At 42.2% G+C, this 22,782-nt stretch overlaps 1 protein-coding gene and 1 non-coding gene across 4 annotated transcripts in view; one reads left to right on the forward strand and one right to left on the reverse strand.

The window, feature by feature from the left end:
• The first annotated feature begins 1,318 nt into the window (after positions 1 to 1,318).
• Positions 1,319 to 22,782, forward strand: part of MCCC2 (methylcrotonyl-CoA carboxylase subunit 2) — a 96,833-nt gene continuing 75,369 nt past the window's right edge. For 2 of the 3 annotated variants that reach the window (XM_058309965.2, XM_004465628.4), the window contains exons 1-2: positions 1,319 to 1,649; positions 17,634 to 17,700. In XM_058309965.2, the coding sequence (XP_058165948.1) occupies positions 1,521 to 1,649; positions 17,634 to 17,700 (196 nt within the window). In that variant the 5' untranslated portion in view covers positions 1,319 to 1,520. The remainder of the gene's footprint in view (positions 1,650 to 17,633; positions 17,701 to 22,782) is intronic. The other variant, XM_023590892.3, reaches the window with a different exon arrangement.
• On the reverse strand, positions 8,145 to 8,275 carry LOC111765871 (small nucleolar RNA SNORA24). Its single transcript, XR_002798092.2, has one exon. It is a non-coding gene; the product is annotated as a small nucleolar RNA SNORA24 (small nucleolar RNA).

A 22,782-nucleotide genomic window follows, 5' to 3' on the forward strand; every position in this document is an offset into this window, starting at 1 on the left:
TATAGTCCTCTTTTCCATTTCTACTCAACTGGTAGATCTATCTTGAGAAGAAACAATGGTTGTCATTCAGAAGGAGAGACACCTAAAGACGTCAACCCACTCCAATAAAGGTGTTGGAGGCATCAACAGAAGCACGACTCACACAGCACTGGACGGAACAACGTTTTACTAACACTGAGAAGAGATAGAGCAAGGTCAGCTTCAGTTGTGGGCTTTGGTTCCCCAAAGCTAGCGGGTCTCAATTTGCAGGGAGATACTCTCTACTTACTGCACCCCATTTGGTGTTTGTGTGTGTAGGGAACCCTGCTCCCTCACTTCCAGGGATATACCACCAGGATGTGAGTTGGATGTCATAAAACATGGCCACCAGGATCAGACTGTCTCCAGTGAATATTTATACATGCTCTGGATGATAGGGGAGGGAATATACTCTTATCTATTTGGGGACTGGGTTTTACCTCGCCAGGCTGACACACTGGGTCCTGAGCATAGGATGTATTGTATCTGTGGGTTACAGGGAAAGCCGGCAGGACTGGCTTGGACTGTCCCCTATCACAATGGTTCTTTTAAGATATGTAGGAATGTGCATACCTACCAGGAAAAGTTTAAAAGGATTCATTCATTCATTCTTGTAAGCAGTGATTCAATACTCTGCTAAGAGTTACAGATATAAAGAGGAATAAGTCCCCATCCTGAAGGAGTTCATAGCCTGGGACAGGGAATTTGCTCTTTTGTCTCAACCACTGGAAATTCAGCAGAATCCAATGAATCTGTCAGGATGTCAAAATGGCAGGTGCAAACACAAATCTTTTTTTTTCTGTTACTTATAACTCCTCCCCCTTCATGCATATATATATTCACTATTCTTTAGCGCCCTTATCAGAATTTAACTTTTTAATTATTTGCTGTCTATGACCTCCCCTCCTTTATTAAAAAAGGCACCTGTCTGTTTTTCACTGAATCCCTAAAGAGCGCCTGACATAGATGCAGAATAAATATTTGTTGAACGGATTAAAAAAATATATGTATTTCCTCCAAAGAGTGCTCGGTTTCCAGTCCTTATATAAGGCTAAACTCTCTCAAGTCCCCTCCTATTAACAGAAGAAGAAGAAAACAGGACATAGAAGATGAACTGAGTTGAATTCCAACAAAACACAGCAACACGTCTGGCCGCTCTGGCCGCTGGCAGGCGCCCGGGGTCCCGCCCGCCCGGGGTGGTCTAGACCTCAGCAGCGCCTGCCTGGGCTCGCGAGACGACGGGGCCTGGCGGGGCTGCGCCTCTTCTCTTATTGGCTGGGATAGGGGGCGTGGCGTGTGGCACCGACCAATCGCGAGTGGCAGGCTGGGCCACGTGCTGGGCCTCACTGGGGAAGCCGAGAGCAGGCAGCGGGGCTAGTAGGGATCGCTGGGGCAAGAGTGGGGCACGGGTGCCTGAGAAGGGAGAACGGGCGGGGAAAGCACCGCCCCGGGTCGGTGAGTGCCTCTCTCTCGCTCACCACCCTTCCCCTGTGCCCACCGTGATGTCCGCCGTTCTGAGGTTAGTCCTGCGGCGGCGCGCCCGCGTCACTGCCCCGGGTTTGCGTTCCTATCATGGGGACTCGGTGGCCACGCTTGGCACCCAGCTGGACTCCAGCTCCGCCATCTACCAGGTAGGCTGGGTGGGCGCCCCTTCTCTGTGATTGTGCACCTTACTATGCGCCAGTGCCGGCCCAGACGCGGGGGGGGGGGGGTGGGGGGGTGGGTCCACTTTAACAGCTGCTCTTCTTTTTTCTGCAGCCCAGTCGTAGTTCTGGGACGCACTAGGATGTTGTGAAGTTAGAAAAAGAAGGTACTTTCTAATCAAATAAGTTTTAGTTCACTTTTAGAACAGGCACTGCACTTTGTATCTTTGAAGTCAGTGGTTCTCAAAACCTGGCTTGAGCTTTGTCACCTTGGGAGGCTAATGGACTATGCAGACGGCTGAAACCCACCCTGGGCCTTCTGGGTCTCTGCGAGGCATCTGGTATCTGCATTGTTAACGACGTTCTCCGGAGACTTGGGAGCAAGCAGCTTTGGGAACCGCTGGCCTGGCGCAGCCCAGGGTTTAAATAATTGATCAGGTTAATAGAAAATACTCATCCTACATACCTTTAAATGGCCTGTCTTGGAATTCAGAGGATATCACAAGGTTAAAGAAATAACTCACAGCTTCTAAAATAGAGCTGGAAAATTTCAATCTGTCCCGTGGTTGCTAAGCTTATTCAGATACTGTTTAAACTGTGCAAATAACTTTCAGAGAAGACATTTTAAAGAACTGTTGCCTTTGGGAAACACAGAGATTGAAAGAAAATCAGTATGCTGACTCAGAAATAATGTTCAGTGAGGGGCTTCCACGAGTTTTGGATTTCTTGGAGTCAAGAGTGAAAATTTAATTCTGAAACATTAAGTGGTTACTGTGGTCTAGGCATTATTTTAGGTACCTGGTTTGGCTGTGTAGGAATGTAGCTCATAATTTTGTGAATGAGATGAGTGTGAAAGTAGGTAACTAGTGCAGGGTGATGAGTAGTGTCTAAAGCTTGAAAAGATAGTCACAGAAACCTAAGAATTGGAAGTCATGAGTGAGTTGGATTTTTTTTTTAAGTGGTATAAAACATTTTATTATGCTTGTAGATTCTGTGCACCAGATTCAGATAAGGGTCGCAGAGCTGCTTGTTTTTGCTGCATGATGTCAGGGGCCTCAGTTGGGAAGACAACTGCTGGAATGACTGGGGAATAGAGTCATCACAGGTCTGGTCATTGGGCTGGAATAACCCAAAAGCTGGGTTCAACTGGGATTGTTGAGTGGTGTGATTTGGGCCTTGATGGTTGAGTAGGAGTTGGCCAGGTTCAGGGTGTAGGACAGAAGATACTATGCAAACTCAGGGAGTTAGAAGAACATGGGTACTGAATTATGAAGTGTATTTTGGGTGGGAGGACTTGTAGGTTATGGCTAGAGTTGTGTCTGCAGATGGGTTTTATGATGGTGCCAGATGGAAGAAGGCCTTGCATGCAGAAGCCACATTTAAATTTCATTTTGCAGGTAGTCCAAGATATTTAAATAGAGAAGGGGCATGATTTTATGGATATGGTGGGATCATCAGTGTGGTGGATGGAAAGGTGTGGAGAAGAGACTAGATTTTGGTGTCAGTTGGAAGAGTTGAGTCAGGAGATACTGGGAGCCAGAATTATTGTTGTGTATAGGGGAAAGAGGATGGATACCAGAGGAGCAAAGACAACTATACAGTTAATGACTGAGGAAGGGGAGGAGGTAAGGGAGAGTCATGGATGAGTTTGGGGTTTTGAATTTTGGGCAGGGAATCTAAGTGGAGACTGATGCCATTAATATGAGGCTTCCAGGACCCAGAAATGGGTTTGATACCTGAGAGAGATGGTTTTCGGTGATGGATTTTGTAATAGTCACCTTTTGCTGGACTATGTGTTTTAACAATTTGAAGATCTCAGTGGCTCACCACAACAAATAATTATTTCTTGCTTGTGTTATCCAGCAGTAGCTGTGGTCAATTATGACTATTACACACTGCAGGTTTGGATTCAGGTCTATTCCAAGTGTCTTCTCATTCCTGGACTAAGGCTGAAGGAGAAGCCCAGATTGTACAGGCCCTTCTCATAGCAGAGGGCAAAGGAGGAAAAGGCTGAACCCAAATTGCATTTAAGGCTGGGATGCGATGACCTTCATGGGTGCTCACATTCCATTTGCCAAAGTGAGTCATGTGTCTGAGCTCAGCCTTAATGGGGAGATGGCTGTGGAAGAGGATATTTATGAACAGCAGTAATATCTACAGCAGGCTTGCCGAACTACAGATGACTGTGTAATCTAGCCTCAAAATTGGATGAGCCAATCTGGCAGTGTTTCCTGATTAGAGATAGCAACAATAATAAGTAATAGTAATAAAAGAATTCTATAGTGTACCAGTCATTTTTCTAAAGACCATATTAATGAACTCATTTAATCATCACAACAATCCTGTGTGGTAGGTACTGTGGTATCTCTGTTTCACAGATGGGGAAACAGGTATGGAGAGGTCAAGAATTTCTCTGAGATAACACCATTAGGTAACAGAACCTAAATTTGAAGCAAGGCAGTCTGGCTCTTAATTATTCAGTCCATGTTCTTAACTATTTGAACCGCTTCTTACCCAGCCTGACTTTAGTAGGTTCTGAGGTCGAAAGGACTGAGCTGGAAGGTGTTAATGGGTCAGCTCACATTCATTATGATCTACACGCCCCGGGCTCTGTGGTTTCTCAGTCTCACAAGCATCCTATAAGATTAGGTACTCTATTTTGCAGGTGACAAAACGGAGGCACTGAGGGGTCAGAATTTGCTTAAGACCATAGTACCAGGAAATGAGGAAATTAAGATTTGGATTCAGATCTGTCTGGCTTCCACACGTCTGTCCTTTTGCCACTAAATTAACTAATGAGGCTCATCCAAATGAGCTGAGGTGGGTTAACAGAGGACTCCGCTGTAGGTGGGTTCTACCCCGTGCTGGCTCTTACATGATGTAAATTGATGGGCTGACCCAGAGTCTTGACTAGGCTCAGTTCAGGCCCAGGGCCTGATGCTTTTGATGTAGGCGGTGAGTTAGGGTTTAAGGATTGCGGGACTCAGAATAGCTTCTTACTCTATATAAAATGTATTTTGCTTTGGTCTGGTCTGTGTACCAGTGATTAGAACAGGGGAGTAGCTGTGGTATGGAGGAAAAGTCTGGCCTGGTATTTGTGTATGCTAAAAACTAACATCCTATTTCCATAGGAAACAAACTAGGGAAATATGCTAAAATGTTACAGTGGCTTGAATAGCGGGCCTAAGAGGCAGTGTAGCATATCTATATGAGAACAAGGTGCTGGAACTGGAGAGCCTGGGTTTGAATCCTGGTTCTACTACTTGCTAACTAAGTGACCTTGGACTACTTTCTTAGCCTCCCTGCCTCATTTGCCTCAGCTGTACAATGGTATTAATTGTTCCTAGCTCATAGAGTTATAGGGGGCAATTAATGACTTCCTAGAAGAGTGTCTGTAATATAATAACTATAGAATATAGAAATATTATCTTTTGCTTTTTCTTTTCTTCTCCAAGTCACTTCATGACCTGCACTAGCCAGCTTTTGCTTCAATAATTTAAAAAAATTATTTATTTATATACACCCTCCCCCCATTGTTTTTGCACTCCCTGTCTGCTTTCTCTGTCCATTTGTTTGTTTTCGTTTTAGGATGCTGTGGGAACCGATTCTGGGAACTCCTGGAGTGAAAGAGATGTACTCAATCTCTTGCGCCACCTCAGCTCCCTTGTTTGCTGTGTCTCATTGGCTTTCCTCTGTGTCTCTTTTTGTCATGTCATCTTGCTATACCAGCTCTCCATGAGGGCCAGCACGCTGTGTGGGCCAGCTTGCCCTCACCAGGAGGCCCCAGGAATCGAACCCTGGACCTTCCATATGGTAGATGGGAGCCCAATCACTTGAGCCATATGTACTTCCCCTTCAGTAAAGTTTTGTAGCCAGAAAATCCCAAGGTCTCAAAGTGCAAAAGAAAAAATCTTCATTTTTTTGCTCATGAGTCAGTGGATTGGCTGCTGTAGCTCTATCCCAGGCAATGCATCAGATTGAGGCTTGTCTGCTTTGCTGTTGGGGGATACTCCTCATGGTGGAGAACACGGGCACAAGAAGAGAGTAGGGAAACACATGGTGCTTCTTGAAGCCTGTCCTTGGAATTGGCACACTCACTTTTGCTCAGCATTCCCCTGGGCAATGCAAGTAAAATGGGCAGATTCAAAGCCTGTGGAGTAGGGAAGTACATTCTCACAATGAGCTTTGGCAAGGATGAGAGGGAAGGAAGACTTTTTGAGCAAGTAATACAGTCTATCTCATCATTCAAAATAACTCCTTAAGCTCTAACCATTATGTCTGAGTTCCAGGTACAAAGCAGGAGGAAGAATGAGTAGGTGAAAGGACACCCTCATGGATTGCCTTTTTTTTTTTGAGTTTTCAGTTTATTCTTACTGATTAGAAAGAGTTCATGAAACACATTCTATTAAACTATACCTTTCATGTTTGACCTTTTATTTTTTTAACCAAGTTGTAATTTATTATATCAAGGGGCTTTCAAAAAAGGCAAAGGAAGTCCATAATTTTGATGGAATCTAATTTTGCACATATTTGCCTTTATAGCTTATCAATTTCATGTTGTATTTATAAAGAATTAAAAAAACCGTGGTTATGTAAAGTTACCTTTTTCTTTATAAACTTTTGCATTCATTCCTTAAGATTTGAGATTTTAGTTCATCTTGAAGAGATGTAATTTCAAGAGTTTAGTACCCTACAATAGGAAATTACCATGATGCAGCTTATAATAGGAAAATGTCCTACATCAAAGAGGGTGACCATAGACTGTCATTGGAATCAAACAAAAATATAAACAATGAGCACCTGCAAGATTACAGGAAACTTGTACATGATTTAAATGAGAAACAAAAAGTTGGTGTAGTAACAACAAAATACCAAGAAATTGGAAAGTACCAAGGCACTATGATAAGAAACAACTATAATCATTACTCTTCTTTGGGAGTAAATAAATTGAGGCCTTAAGTGTTAAACAGTTTCAATTACTTGAGGTTCCAGTGTGTGTTTTGTTCCTCTGTCATACTGCATTTGTATGTTGCTTCATTTCTTGCAAAGCATATACACATCTTTAATATCATTTGAATATAACATAACCTTTCTAGGTAAGTGTATTAGTCAGAGTTCTCTAGGGAAACAGAATCAACAAAGGATATCTGTCAATAGTAAGAGATTTATCAGTCTCTCATGCAGCCGTGGGGATGCACAAGTCCAGGTTCCATAGGCAGGCTGTAACCAGGAGCTCCGATGAAAGTCCAGTGAAGATTCTTGATGATTTCTGGGAGATGTTGGCTGTCTAAAGACGAGCTGGGAAATTCTCTCTCAATGCTGGAATCACTTCCCCTTTTAAGGGATTCAGTTGACTGGGCTAAGTGTCACTCATTGCTGATGGCAATCTCCCTGATTGATGTAATTATAACCAGCTATCTATGACTTACCACTGCAGTAAAGTCAAGGTGACTAAAGTCCATAAATGCCCTTGTATTACAGTTAGTCCAGTGCTTGGTTGACCAAATAACTGAGCACAATTACCTGGTGGAGTTGGCACAATAGCCTAACCATCACAGTAAGCAAGTCAAGTAGTAAAATACTAGCTTTCCTCATTTTACAAATGATAAGCCTAACCATAAAAGCTATATATTAATTCACTTTGGAAGCTTAGCAGGATCTACTATTTTTAAAAAATGCTTTAATAAGCTATATTTTAGAGCATTTGCAGGTTTAAAGAAAATTTATGTGAAAAGTACAGAGTTCCCCTGTAACACTGATATTCCACACAGAAAGCTTTCCTATTTATTTATTTTTTAACGAGAAAATGCATTCTTTATTGAGGTTGCCTTCAGTAAGTTCCAGCACAGGTTCAAGTAACACATAAACCAGGGGTCAGCAAACTTGTTAAGGATAATCACCATTTCAGAAAACAAACCTTAACAATATGTAAAGGAATGGGCATGGTTGTTCCAAGATAACTTTTGAAAATGGATGGCCTGAACTTTTGCTGAATCCTAACTGGAACACATGGTTCATGAAATAATGCCTTCATTGTAGCAAATTTTGTTTTAACTCTTAAGTGTTCAACACACACTTTTGTAAGTAAAGTTACACCTTTCCACCATGCCAAGAATAAACAAGTCTGTTCATTTTTTACTTTTCCACCTTATTAATCATCCCTAAATGATCACCCAGATGAATCAAGCATGTTATCCAATTGTAACAAAGCACCCATTTCATTTTGCACTATTTAACAATCAATATTTAGGCCTATATATAGTTCCTAGAAATTATTCCCAACACAGTACAAATTCAAGTTTGACAGTCCCCTGCCAAGATGTCAACTAAAGCTTCATCTTTATCATTGTGGATTTCTTGACATCTTGTTATATTCTCCATTATCTGGTCTGAAACATTAGTCCAGTTTTCCTAGAAACATTTGAAAATTAGTTAGAAAACCTCACCTGGTAACTCAAAACACTACAGGTTTTTAATGGTAAAGAATGTTACTTGTTCAAGTCAGAATCTGATACCATTTAAATGGTGACAGCTTTGCCAGGAAACAAGAAAATGCTCTTCCATGGCTAGGGAGGGAGACTGCCACAGATGACAGGTCCCAAAGCTTCCCTATTTATTAACATTTTGCATTAGTGCAGTATGTGACACAATTGATGAACTAATATTATTGGAATTATATTTTTGGGTGAAGTCCATAGTGTGCATTTGGGTTCACTCTTTGCCTTGTACAATTCTTCTTTTCTTCTTCTTTTTTTTTTTTTTTAATGTGTAATGCTTTATTTTGAAATAATTTCAAATATCTGGGACAGTTGCAACAATAATAATTTTTTAAAAAACTCCAAATGAGCACCCATCAAGATACACAATCTGCCATCTTTTAACGTTTTGCCACATTTGCTGTATCATTCTGTCTATCCATATCTACGTGTCTATTTAACTATAATTTTCTAAATATTTTGAGAATAGGTTGAACACATTTTCTTTGAATGCTTAATACTTCCATGCACTTTTCCTGAGAACAAGGACATTCATGTATGCAACCACCTAAAGTATAGTTGTCAAGTTCAAAAACTAACAGTGACATAAAACTTTCATTCTCTGTACCAATTTTTATATATATATGTGTCTTAATGTCATTTTGGGCATTTTCTTCTCTATTAGTATATTCAGTCCAGCGTCATGTATCGTGTATAGTTGTTATTGGTTCTTTAGGCTCTCTTTTTTTAATTGAGGAAACATATATACAACATGAACTTTCCTATCTCAACTGCTCCCAAACATACAGTTCCGTGGAATTATTCACATTCACAATGTTATGCTGCTCTCACCACCATCCATTACTAGAACTTTCCCATCAACCCAAACAGAAGCCCTGTACCCATTATGCATCAACTCCCAATTCCTCCTCACCCCCCTGTTGCTCCTGGTATCCTGTCCTATACTTTTTTTTTTTCTTCCCAAGAGCAATTTTTTAAAGATTTTTATTTATTTATCTCTCCCCCTGCCCCGCCCCCCCCCCCCCACATTGTTTGCACTCACTGTCTGCTCTATTTGTCTGTTCATAGTGTGCTTGTCTACTTTTTAGGAGGCACTGGGAACCAAACCCAGGACCTCCCATGTGGGAGGAAGGCACCCAATGGCTAGAGGCATTTCTGCTTCTGCTTGTTAAATCTCTCATTGTGTTTCCTCATTGTCTGTTCATTGAGTCGTTCTTGCTGTGCATCTTGCCGCGCCAGCCCATTGCATTGATCCTGGGAGAACTGGATATCCATAACCAAATAAATGAAAGAGGATCCTTATCTCACTCCCTATATAAGAATCAACTCAAAATGGATCATAAAATAGAAAATATAAAAGTGAGGACCATAAAACTGCTGGAAGAAAATGTAGGAAAACATCTTAAAGACCTTGTGGTAGGTGGTGATTTCTTGGATCTCACACCCAAAGCACGAACAACAAATGTAACATGATACTGTATTGCATTGTAGAACCTCATATGAAATATGAATGTGGGTCATATTGTATATATAAGACTTTTTCTTTGAAACTGAAGAAATATATGTTAATGTTACAAGAGGTTCTTATCAGGCCAAAAAAAATTATGCTCAGTGAAAGAAACCAGCCACAAAGTACTACATATTGTATGATTCCATTTATATAAAATGTAATATAAATCAATTTATTGAAATGTAGTGAGATTAGTGGTTATATAGGACTGGGAATGGGTAGAAGGACAGAGTATTGACTGCTAAGGTGTATGGAATTTTTTTTTTTGTAGTAATGAAATTGTTCTAGAATTTTTTGTGGTGATGATGGCACAATGTAATGATTATGCTAAAACCCATTGGTTTTACACTTTGGATCAATTGTATCATATATGAATATAACTCAGTAAAACTGCCTTAAGAAAGGGGGGGGGGTGGTGAGTAAAGGATAAAACCATGCCCTGGATTGAGAGCTGGCACACATAGGCTCTATTTCCTGGTGCATGGCTACATTCCATTTTCTCTCTGCTCTATTTTCCTCCTCTCCCATAGTATGATACTACCTGCTCTCATTTTCCCCTCACTATATGATTCAGAAATTATCAGCAGGCAGTTTCAGTTCCCATTATTTCTAAACTGGGAATCTGGCTTAGCTAGGGTAAAGATCCCTTAACTAGCTTTAATTTTTTTTTAAAGATTATTTTATTTATTTTCCCTACCCCCTCATTGTTTGCATTTGCTGTGTCTGTTTATCTTTACTTGTTTCTTTAGGAGGCACAAGGAACCAAACCTGGGACCTCTGAAATGAGAGGGAGGTGCCTAATCACTTGATCCACCTCCCTTCCCTGCTTTGTTGTGTCTTTCATTGTGTTTTTCTCCTGTGCCTCGTGTTGTATCATCTTGTTTCTTCAGCTTGCTGTGCTTGCCCATCATGCCAGCTTGCTGTCTTGCTCGTCCTCTTTAGGAGACACCGGGAATCTCTGCTCACTGCTTTTTGTGTGTGTGTGTGTGTGTGATCATGTTTTTTCTTGTGTCTCTTGTTGCATCAGCTTGCCCCACCTGCCCATTGCGCCAGCTCCCTGTCTTCTTTAGGAGGTGCTGGGAACTGAACCAGCACCTCCCATGTGGTAGATGGGAGCCCAATCACTTAGCCACATCTGCTTCCCATTAGTGTTTTTTTAAATTTTTATTTAATTTTATTTATCTCTCCCCACCCCCTTGTTGTTTGCACTTGCTGTGTCTTTTCATCTTTTTTTGTTTCTTTAGGAGGCATTGGGAATCGAACCATGGACCTCCCATGTGGTAGGCAGGAGCCCATTCGCTTGAGCCATATCCGCTTCCCCGCTTCCCATTAGTTTTAAATTTGATTGAGGGTATTCTAAATTGGAGAATATAGTTGATTGCAGTGATGGCACTTCAGGGTTTGGGTTCTCTTTAATAGAGGTTTACTGGTTTTCTCTGTATGTATGTGAATTATTTTCCATCAGCTCTGAAGCTGGGTGCCTGTCATTGCAAAATCAGCAGGAGACCAAGAGGTGGAGTGCAGGTGGAGGAGAAGTCAGGTCAGTCTTAATGAGATAAAGATATAAAATTAAACTGAATGTGGGGGGGCGGTGTGCTCTGGGTAGCATGGGCTTGGCGGTACAACACCCACTGCCCCCTCCACTGGCTGATGCACCTGGCACCCCACTCCAGACCTGGCTCCTAGAGAGAGGGGCAGGGGCTAGAGAAAATAAACCTTGACCTCTCCCCCAAAACTGGATCTGTGTCAGACAGGGCAGCACCTTGTGGATCACTGGGCAGCTGTGCCTGGAGGAAGCTTCTCTTGAACGGAAAGATCACTGTCCATATAGGAGATGAAGAACCTGAGGCCCTAAGAAGTTAAATGACTTTCCCAAAGACACAAGCTTCTATCGGTGACATGCAAAGCAGAGCCTGAAGAATAAATTGAAAGGGCTCAAGGCTTCCTCCAGGTAGAACAAGAGGAGGAAGAAGGGGAAGGGGGAAGACCTGTGGATCTCTGCTCAGCCCAAACTTCTCCAGATGGGGAAGGAAGGACAGGACCTGCCTGTCTAGTTAGAGGCAGGAAGCAGAGGTGTCACTCTCTGGGGCTAATCCTTCTTCTCAGCACATATAGAGTAGGGATCAGGAACCCCTGAGGTGATGCTGTCAAGTCCATAGAGTACTTAGTGAACCAAGTATCAAACCCCAAAGGAGAACACTCCCAGGGGAGCATATGGACAATTTTTGTCCATACAGTCCTGGCAGCTGTGCCCAATAGCAGTGCTCTTTACTACAGACCCAGGTGTGCCTTCCACCTGTTGCTGGCATAATCCATATGCTCTGGCATATCCCATATGTAAAAGCACAAAGAATATTTACTTTACCCATGCATCTTGATAAGACTTCCAAGGGTGTATATGTGTGTGTGCATGCATTTACACACATACACACAAATTTGGGCAACAGGTACATGAGTAAGCATATTCTTTTTTATCAAATGGTCATTTAATGTCCATTTTATGCAAAGCTCTTGCAAAAATGTCTCATGGGAAGGCCTGGCCAGATCTAGACACATACACACAATTGTAAAAATGGAAAAATGAGCAAGATCATGCACCGTTGTGCCATATACCACTCAGGTTAGAAATGAGTGCTTTCCTAGTCCTATCCCTAGATAACCTTTTACTCAGATTTGGACATTCCAGCAACCTGGCACAGTCTCTGTCCTGGTGTATATTTCTATAGTGATGCAAAGTTCCTGTGCTCCTGAACCCCACACCTGTGCCAAAAAGGTAAAAGTGTGATGGATCAAAATTCACTGCGGGAAGCGGCTGTGGCTTAATCAGTCGGGCTCCCATCTACCATATGGGAGGCCCTGGGTTTGCATCCCGGGGCCTCCTTGTGAAGGCAAGCTCACCCGCACATCGTGGAGTGCTGCCCAGCCTGCAAGTGCCACAGAGAGCCGACTCAGCAAGGTGATGCAACAAAAGGGAGACAAGCAAAAAAACCCCCACAGAATAGCATGCAGTGAATGGATACAGAAAGCAGACAGCATGCAAAAAGTCACAAGGTGGGGGATAAAAAAAATTTGTTGGACGTTATTTTCCTGTAACTCATGACGAGGTCCTCATTAGCACTGCAAATTATCTAATGTGGTCCAAAACCTCTCTTTGAGACACTGCCCCAAGAACCTCATGGCAAGGCGCCCTTCTCCAAGCAAGGACAATCAGCTTTGGTAGTGACTGCTGGAAGGCAATAGAAACCGACTCCACACAGCTCATGCCACTGCAGTGGTGTGCCTGTGCAGTGTATGTTTTACAGGTGGAACCTTAGTGGGGGATCTTCTTTGTAACCAGAGGAGTGGAAGGAATTAAGACAGCTACTGGCACAGTTTCACAGAAAGGATACTGGAAATGGTTTTAAAAGGTTGTAATGGGTGCATGAGATACAGAAGTAAGAAAAGTTTAAATGAAGGTAGGATGAAGCTATATAGCGGCTTATTAATATTTATCTTGGAGCTCAGGTAAATGCTTTGCACACTAAAGGTGCTTGTAACTTGTCAGTACTGTTGGATATGTGATGTTGTTAAGATTATACTTGGGGAACGCAGATGTGACTGAACTGATAGAGCATCTGCCTACTATATGGGAGGGTCCAGGGTTCGATACCCAGGGCCTTCTGACCTGTGTGGTAAGCTGGCCTATGTGCAGAGCTGCTGTGCACAAGGACTGCTGTGCCACACAGGGACGCCCCACATGGGGGTGCCCCACGCACAGGGAGTGTGCCCCCTAGGAGAGCCGCCCTGCATGAAAAAAACGCAGCCCACCCAGGAGGACACTGCACACATGGAGGGCTGATGCAGCAAGATGATGCAACAAAAAGAGACACAGATTCCCGGTGCCGCTGACAAGAATACAAACGGACACAGAAGAACACACAGCGAGTGGGCACAGAGAGCAGACAATGGGGGTGGGGAAGGGGAGAGAAATAAATAAAATAAAATAAATCTTAAAAAAAAAAAGCAAATATATCTTGTAGTTGGGAAAATTTCTTCACTATTTGGATATTTCATATTAAGGTATTTGTGATAAAGGTATATGTGATAAACGTCATTATATTTTATTTATTTTTTTAAAGATTTATTTTATTTCTCTCCCCATCCCCCATCTGCTTTCTTGTGTCCATTTGCTGTGTGTTCTTCTGTGTCTGCTTGCATTCTTGGTGGCACCAGAAATCTGTGTCTCTTTTTGTTGTGTCATCTTGCTGCGTCAGCTCTCCGTGTGTGCGGCGCCACTCCTGGGCAGGCTGTGTTTTTTTTTTAGCATGGGGTGGCCCTCCTTGTGGGGTGTACTCCTTGCACGTGGGGCTCCCCTATGCAGGGTACACCCCTGGGTGGCATGGCACTCCTTGCACATGGCAGCACTGAGGGTGGGCCAGCTCCACATGGGTCAGGAGGCCCTGGGTTTGAACCCTGGACCGCCTATATGGTAGGCGGACACGCTATCAGTTGAGCCACATCCGCTTCCCATATTTTAAAGATATTGAAATACTTACAGATGAAGTGCTATGAAGTCTGGGATTTTCTTCAAAATAATTTGGAGTGGGAGAGTGGTTGGGGGGATGGATAAAACCACTTTAACCTGGTTCATTATAGTAGTCTTTCTGCTTTTGTATATGTTAGGAAATTTCTATCATAGAAAGTTAATAACAAGAAAAACAAAACTAAAGATCAATTGAGAATATTGGTGAGACCCCTGGTTCTTTATGTTTGCTATAATACAACCCTGCTGTACTTCTTTTCTAGTACTATTGAGCTAAGCAGGACTGAGAAGGACATAGTATATGCCATTAATGACTGGATGGACTTGCTGGAGATGTAGTCCTACATAATGTTGCTGGGAAAAAAATCTTATTTTCTTGATCTGATCAATTTTAAACAGAGAAAATAGGATTGTTCCTATTATAGATAAATGTGTTAGCCTTTCACACACCTTGCCAAGATAAAAAGGTCTCTTAGATTTTTTTCTCTCAGTAGTGCTATTGAACATGCAGTGGCATGTTGAATAATAAACTTGGCAAGTCCCATTGTTCCAACTTTCCCAACAATGTATGTCTCAGGGTGACCTTTAATCCTGACTCTGAAAGTTATCTCAGGTTTGCCAGGGCTGCTGTGACATACCACAAACTAGTTGGCTTAAACAATGGGAAATTATTGTTCACAGTTTTGTAGGCTAGAAGTTTAACATCAAGGTAGTGGGAGGCCAACGTTTCTCTGAAGTATGTTGAATTCTGCTGGTGTTGCAATCTTTGCCTTCCTCACTGACCATCTATCTCTGTCTCCTTCTCTGGTTTCTTCTTCCTTGTCCAATTTCCTTTGCTTACAAGGACTTCAGCCATACTGGATTTAAGCCATCTAGTTTGGCCACACCTTAATGAAGAATATCTTCAGAGGTGCTGTTTACAAATGGGTTTACACCCACATGTCTGGGATTAGGACTTGAACACATCCGTTGCAGTGGATATGGCCATAGATGTGTGGATCTATTTCTGGACTTTCACTTCTGTTCCACTGATTTATTTGTCTTTGTGCCAGTACCACACTGTTTGATTATCATTGCTTTATAATGCAATTTGAAATTGGGAGTGTGAGTCCTCCAACCCTGGATTTTTAGGTGGGGTTTAAACCCTGGAAGTGCAAAAGTTGACAAGAATATACCTTAAAAAGTACAAAATAAACAAACAAAAAATAGCTTTAGTTTATCTTTGCAGTGGAATAAATTTGATTTCTACTCAGCAACAGTATATTAATCAGATCTTTTTCTCTCCTATGTGTTAAAAGATGATAAATAAGAGCAGTGCAAAGGGGAGCCCAAGGGATGGGGTCAGGGAGCTATACCCATCCCTGAGTCTGGGTGTGGCAGCTGCAGCCCAGGGTCAGGGTGAGAGCCCCAAAGAGAAAGTACACACACTAATGAAAGATGTTAATGTGGGAAAATGTGGGAGGTGGTGGGGGTGGGGCATGTGGGAATCCCTTATATTTTTTATGTAACATTTATGTAATCTAAAGCTTCTTAAAAATTAAAAATTACAAATTGCCAGTAAGCACATGAAGAGATGCTCAACATCATTAGCCATTAGGGAAATGGAAATCAAAACCACAATGAGACACCACACCCCCAGGATGGCTTCTACTTTAAAAAAACACAGGAAGTGACAAGTGTTGGCGAGGTTTTGGAGACATTGAAACTCTCAGACATTGCTGGTGGGAATTTGAAATGAAAACAGCTTGAGGGAAGCAGACTTGGCCCAGTGGTTAGGGCGTCTGTCTACTACATGGGAGGTCCACGGTTCAAACTCCGGGCCTCCTTGACCTGTGTGGAGCTGGCCCATGCGCAGTGCTGATGCATGCGGGGAGTGCCCTGCCACGCAGGGGTGTCCCTGCGTGGGGTAGCCCCACGCACAAGGAGTGCGCCCTGTAAGGAGAGCCACTCAGTGCGAAAGAAAGTGCAGCCTGCCCAGGAGTGGTGCTGCCCACACGGAGAGTTGACAAAAGATGACGCAATAAAGAGAGACACAGATTCCTGTGTTGCTGACAACAACAGAAGTGGACAAAAAAGAACATGCAGCAAATGGACACAGAAAACAGACAACTGGGGGGGAGGGAAGGGGAGAGAAATAAATAAAAATAAATCTAAAAAAAAAAAACTTAAGATATAATTACCAAGTCCAAACAGGGACTAAAATAGATATTTGTACACCAATGTTCATAGCAGCATTATTCACAATAGCTGAAAGATAGAAGCAACCCAGTGCCCATCAACAGGTGAATGGATAAATAAAATGTGCTTTATGCACAAGTAGAATATATTACGTCATAAAAAGGAATGAAATTCTGATATATGCTACAATATGTTTGAATCTTGAAAACAGTATGCTAGTATGCTAGATACGAAAGGACAAATATTGTCTGAATCTACTTACATGAAATATCTGGAATAAAAAAACTCACAGACAGAAAGTAGATAAGAGAATCCCAGGGGGTGGGTGGAAGGGGAATGGGAAGGTATTGCTTAATGGTTGCAGAGTGTCTGGTTTGGGCGATGAAAAGTTTTGGTAATATATGGTGTTGATTGGTAGCACCACATTGTAAATGCAATTAATGCCACTGAATTGTTCACTTAAAAATGTGAAATTTTATAGTATGGGTGTGTATAAAATCACAGTCGAAACAATAAAATTAAAAAAAGTGCTTTGTTAATTGTAAAAAAATTGGAAAATACAAACATGTATAAAGAAAATAAACTATCTGTAATCCCACCACTATGAAATAAAAAACAAAACCATCAGAGGGATGAAAAGTTAACCCTGCTACCCTTGTCCCACTTTTTACTGTTAATGTTTTCTTGTTTATTACTCCAGAAATGTTCTAAACATATAGAGTGTTTTGTTTTTTGTTTAAACATAAAACAGAATCCAGTTTTTTCCTGGGCTTTTTAAGTATAATATGTCAGTAATCAAGTATTTCTGCATTGGTTGGGATTTCCTTAGGATTGTGCACAGGGAAAATAAGATGACCTTCTAACCCTCAAAAGGCTTGTATACCTTAGAATATGGAATCACAGATCAATTAGGTTCAGGAGATGTTTAAGGAAGAAGGATGCTGAGTGAGTGGGGCATTAGTTATGGCATTAGTTAGGAGTGGAAGATGAGTTAGGCTTTAAAAGATGGGTAGGCTTGGACAGGTGGGCTGAGAGGTGGTGGCAGTGAAGAGCTTGACCCAAGATTGAAAAGCAGGACTTCACCTCCATAGGATGGAGACCCCTGGCATGGCCCTGCAGGGTGTGGAGACAGCTGGAGGGTGTGCTGGGGTGGGCTGGGGAGAGGTGGCCCAGACCAGTGTTCTCCTTGAGCCTTATTTTGGTAAGAAGAGAATTGCTTTCTAATATTACCCTCAAACCCCCCCCCCCTTTTGTTTCTGTTTCAGGAAAACTATGAACAAATGAAAGCGCTGGTAAATCAGCTCCATGAACGAGCACAGTCTGTAAGATTAGGTAAACACAACACTTACTCTCAACTTATTTATTTTTTTTAAAGATTTATTTTATTTATTTCTCACCCCTCCCCCCACTTGTCTGTTCTCTGTGTCCATTTGCTCCGTGTTCTTATTTGTCCGCTTCTGTTGTTGTCAGCAGCACGGGAATCTGTGTTTCTTTTTGTTGCGTCATCTTGCTGTGTCAGCTCTCTGTGTGTGCGGCGCCATTCCTGAACAGGCTGCACTTTTCGGCTCTCCTTACCGGGAACACTCCTTGCGCGTGGGGCTCCCCTACGCGGGGGACACCCCTGTGTGGCAGGGCACTCCTTGCGCGCATCAGCACTGCGCAGGGGTCAGCTGCTCACGGGTCAAGGAGGCCCGGGGTTTGAACCGCGGACCTCCCATGTGGTAGATGGACGCCCTAACCACTGGACCAAGTCCGCTTCCCTTATTTTTAAATTAAGATGTCTCTTTATAGCTATTGATTTTAGGAAAAACATGTAGCATTAAACTTTTATCTGTTCAAGGTTAATTATGCATTTGCTGTTATGTAGACCTTTTTTTGTTCCCCAGTTAGTTTTTTTCATATTTTTTGCCCAGTGAGGAAAGGGAAAGCTGAGCAGTCAAAAGCAGTGAATGTCAATTATACTGGCCCAGCCCCCTTCTAACCAAGGGTGTGTAAGTAGGTGGGTTTTGACTTGTATAAACAAATAGAGTGGACATTTGTCTGTCTTTTTATTTGTTTTTTAACCAGGCCACTTTGGAACCCCTGTCCTAGTTTGGGAAAATGGTGTTAAAAAATGATTGGGTTTCTTGTCTTCTGAGTATGATTTGAGGAGTAAAATATCCTGCCAGTAGGCTTTTAAGAAAAGGTGGCTGAAATTCGTACATTTGAAGCATTTTGGATTAATGCTTTGTCTGCAGAGAAAAACACAAACCACCTTGCCGAATTGAAAATACGTTTTGTTAATGGTGATATCTCATTAATAGTTATGCCTGTTATCACAGTTTTATTTGATGTGTCGCCTGTTCCGCTTGGATATTTTGCGTGAGGGAGGGAGTCGGGAGTCCCCTAGCACTGAGCACCTGCTGAGGATGGCGGGTTCTGATGACCTGTGGCTGGTCCCCAAAGGAGAGGAGAGGAGGGAGAAGGGGGCAGGACAAACTTGGCCTTCTTCACAGTTTTGCCTGCAATTAGTCCTGTTTTGCTGTGAAAATGGACATTACACAAACATACTTTCTTTTAAAATTTAAAAGTAATATGTAGTATATAGAAATGTTGGGAAAGAGAAAAGTATAAAGAAGAAAAAATTAAAAATCACCCATAAATCTCTCTAATTACACATTTTTAATGCGATTCTGAACAGTCTCCTAATTTTTTTTTTTTTTAAAGATTTATTTATTTAATTCCCCCCCCTCCCCTGGTTGTCTGTTCTCTGTGTCTATTTGCTGCGTCTTGTTTCTTTGTCTGCTTCTGTTGTCGTCAGCGGCACGGGAAGTGTGGGCGGCGCCATTCCTGGGCAGGCTGCTCTTTCTTTTCACGCTGGGCGGCTCTCCTCACGGGCGCACTCCTTGCGCGTGGGGCTCCCCCACGCGGGGGACACCCCTGCATGGCAGGGCACTCCTTGCGCGCATCAGCGCTGTGCATGGGCCAGCTCCACACGGGTCAAGGAGGCCCGGGGTTTGAACCGCGGACCTCCCATATGGTAGACGGACGCCCTAACCACTGGGCCAGAGTCCGTTTCCCACAGTCTCCTAATTTTAATAGCAAACTGTGTATGTGTTGTGTGGGCTTTTTTGTTTTTTTGTTTTTTGGTATTCCTTGCTCTGGGTATTTTCTTCTGTGATTTTGTTATGTGAATGCTCATAGTTTGGCTTAGCAGTTGTGTTGATCAATAGGTAGGGAATTCTACTCATTTTCTTCTTTTCTTTTTCTCCTGCCACTGTAGAATTTAGACAATCTGATTTTAAAATTCACGCAACTTCCTACATAAATTTAGACAGGAGCAAAGGGCAGGACTTTCAAGTTACTTCACAAGTAATCTTGGAAGTTTTTCATTCGTAGAATTTGTGATAAAAAGGTTGAGGAAAAGTAGCTGACTCTTGCCTACCTTTTTGTTTTTTCCTTTTCTGCCTTTGTTTTCGGTTTCTTCTGGGGCACTCTTTAATCTCCCCTTTTGTTCTTGTTTGAACTGGAGAGATGCTTGAGAAGAGACTTAATCATTTCTGTAGGAGAAAAGGAGTACCCAGCTGTGTTACTCACAAGAGCCAGAACTAAGTATTTTGATTAACATAGGCTAATTAAAGGGCTGTAAAAGTATTTTGATGGATTCAGAAGTGCTTACTTTTTACACTAGATAATAACTTTACAGCTTAAGGAAGGGTATTGTTTTGGCAGTTGAAACAGTGACTTTTAATGACCTAAAGTTAAGGCCTGTGAGATTTTTTGGAAGACATTTTAAATGGCAGTTAAGGGGAGCAGATGTGGCTCAAGCCATTGGGCACCCACTTCCCAAATGGGTTTGGATCCCGGTGCCTCCTAAAGAAGATGAGCAGATGCTGCAACCAGCAAGATGCAGCAACGAGCAGTTGCCACAAGAAGCAGACGCAGCAGCCAGCTGATGCCCCAGACGCTGCAACCAGCAGAGACTGGAAGTGGCTCAAGCGACTGGGCACTGGCCTCCCACGTGGGAGGTCCTGGGTTTGGTTTTCATTGCCTCCTAAACAAAATGAGCAGACAACGAGCAGACAGACGAGGGAGACATCTCGGGGTGGGGTGGGGGATAAAAAAAATTATATCCATTGTTAAAAAAAAAGGCAGTTAAAGTGTACATGTGTAGTACCAACAGTGCACATACATTTGTTACACAGTTGATGTGACAGCAGTTTGACCTTTGTACATGCAGCGGCAAAGACAGCTTTGTTATAAATGCCCCCCTGACAGACAGCGATTGAAAATGAGTTTTAAAATGCTGGAGTCTGGAAGATTTCAGGAATGTTAAAATGTGAAAAAAAAAGTGTGGCTTAGAATTGATGCATATGGTAAATTAGATACAATGTGGTAAATGAGAGTTTAAGGAAACATCAGGTTTTTCTGGCACTAAGTCTGTGGAAATGGAGATATTTATTGTAAAATCCTGAAGAACTGTTCTTGGAAAACTAAGGTGATAGTATCATGCTGTCTTCTTGTGGTGGTCCAAATATCCTAGGCCAGATAGAATCCCAGAGAAACTTAATTCTGCGATCTGAGTCTGCCTCAAGCCCAGACCTTTTTCTAGTTCTTCCTCATGAAGCCAGAATATACCAGCTGCTGTTAATCAGCAAGGCCAACTTCTAGGCCAGGCCATCTTAAGTTTTCTTGTTCCATGGACCCCTTTGCCAGTCATTTGAAAACCATGGACCCCCTACTAAGTCTACACTACACTGTGTATTATTTAATAAATATATCATTCCCATGTCAACACGTCCCCACAAGAATGATGTTTTTTTTAAAATTTAAATTCAAGCTCATTGACCTCTTGTTAAGAACCCGACTTCTAGTCAGAATTAAGGAAGTTATGTTGCCCTAAGTCCTTTTTTTTTTTTTTTTTTGTTTCACCTTTGTCACTGCACCCTCCCCTGACAGCTTCTCCCCTGCCAGCCCCCTGGACACTACTTATGTCACTTACTGACTTAACAAGAGCTCTCAACTCAGGCCTGGCCTTCCTTGCTGTGCCTTAAGTTCACATTTCCTTTAATACTTACTTATTTTTAAAGAGCTTTTTGAGACATACAATAAGCTGCACTATTTAAAGTGTACAATTTGAATGAACTTTGGGATATGTGTATACCTATGAAACCATCAGAACAGTCATGATAATGAACATGTATCCACCTTGTCCAAAAGATTTCTCTGCCCCTTTGCAACCCTTCCCTTCCTCACACACCTCTCAGCTCATCCTCAGGGCCTGCTCAGGTGTGGGTGGGAGAAAAGTGATCAGACCTAATTCACACTGCCTTGTGTCTTTCCCTCCCAGAATCATTTCATTTTAAAAGACTGGATGTGTGCTATGAAAGACTATATTAAGCAAAGACTATGCTAAGATGAAATTCCTGGGCAACAATGAACATAGACATTCTGAGGTACCATTAGATACTTCTGCTCCTAATCTGTTACCTTGGTTTGCGTGGGGGGTTTGTAGGGATTCCCCGGATTCTGAGCCCCTCAGCTGTGGGGTTGGCTAGTGAGGCTGTGCTTCTGGCCTTCAGCAGCCTGGACAGGTAACTTCAGCAAGCTTTCAGTTATTGAAATTCTTTTTGTCATAACGTGAATAACATCAGGAAACACTTGAGGACAATCTCTGAGTCAAGAAAATAACAATATGGTAAACTTTTAAACCGCTATGTAAGATGTTCCACTCTGTCCCATTTGCAGGCCTAAAAGAGATTTGTGGGTCATAATTGGCAGCTTTATGTAAATCGTATTGTGCTTATCACAGAAATCATTTCTGAAATACTGCTTTTACTTGGTATAACTTGAAGACAGGAATTTTTCAAATTTCACGTGGCATGTAACAAGGTGTAAACATGTATGTGTATATATGTAGTAGGTATTTAATAAATATGGTGGAGATGAAGTAGTATTTGCAATGCATGAGTTGTTGACAAAAATGCTGTGTAATTTCTTTAATTGCTCAGTAGCTAGTGAATTTAGAAACCGTTTTATATGTGGTAGGACCAGGGGTAGTTCGATTTTTTTTTTGGGGGGAGTTACTAGGGATTGAACCCTGGACCTTGTACATACGAAGCAGCCTCTTAATCACTGAGCTATACCTGCTCCCCTAGATTGATTTTTTTTCCTTTCTTTTAGTTACAGGGACTGGGGAGTGAACCGGGGACCTCGAATGTGTGAAGCTGATGCTCAGTCAGCTACACCAGTTGCCTTGAGTTGGTTTTTTCATTTGTTTGTTTGTTTTGTTTTTAGAAGGTACTGGGGAACGAACCTGGAACCTCCTACATGGGAAGCAGGTGCTCACCCACTTGAGCTACATCTGTTCCCCTATATTGATTTTTTTGTTTAAAGATTTATTTTTTAAAAAATTTATTTCTCTCTCCTTCCCTC

The sequence above is a fragment of the Dasypus novemcinctus genome, chromosome 2 (assembly GCF_030445035.2).
Source record: "Dasypus novemcinctus isolate mDasNov1 chromosome 2, mDasNov1.1.hap2, whole genome shotgun sequence".
Lineage (NCBI taxonomy): Eukaryota > Metazoa > Chordata > Mammalia > Cingulata > Dasypodidae > Dasypus > Dasypus novemcinctus.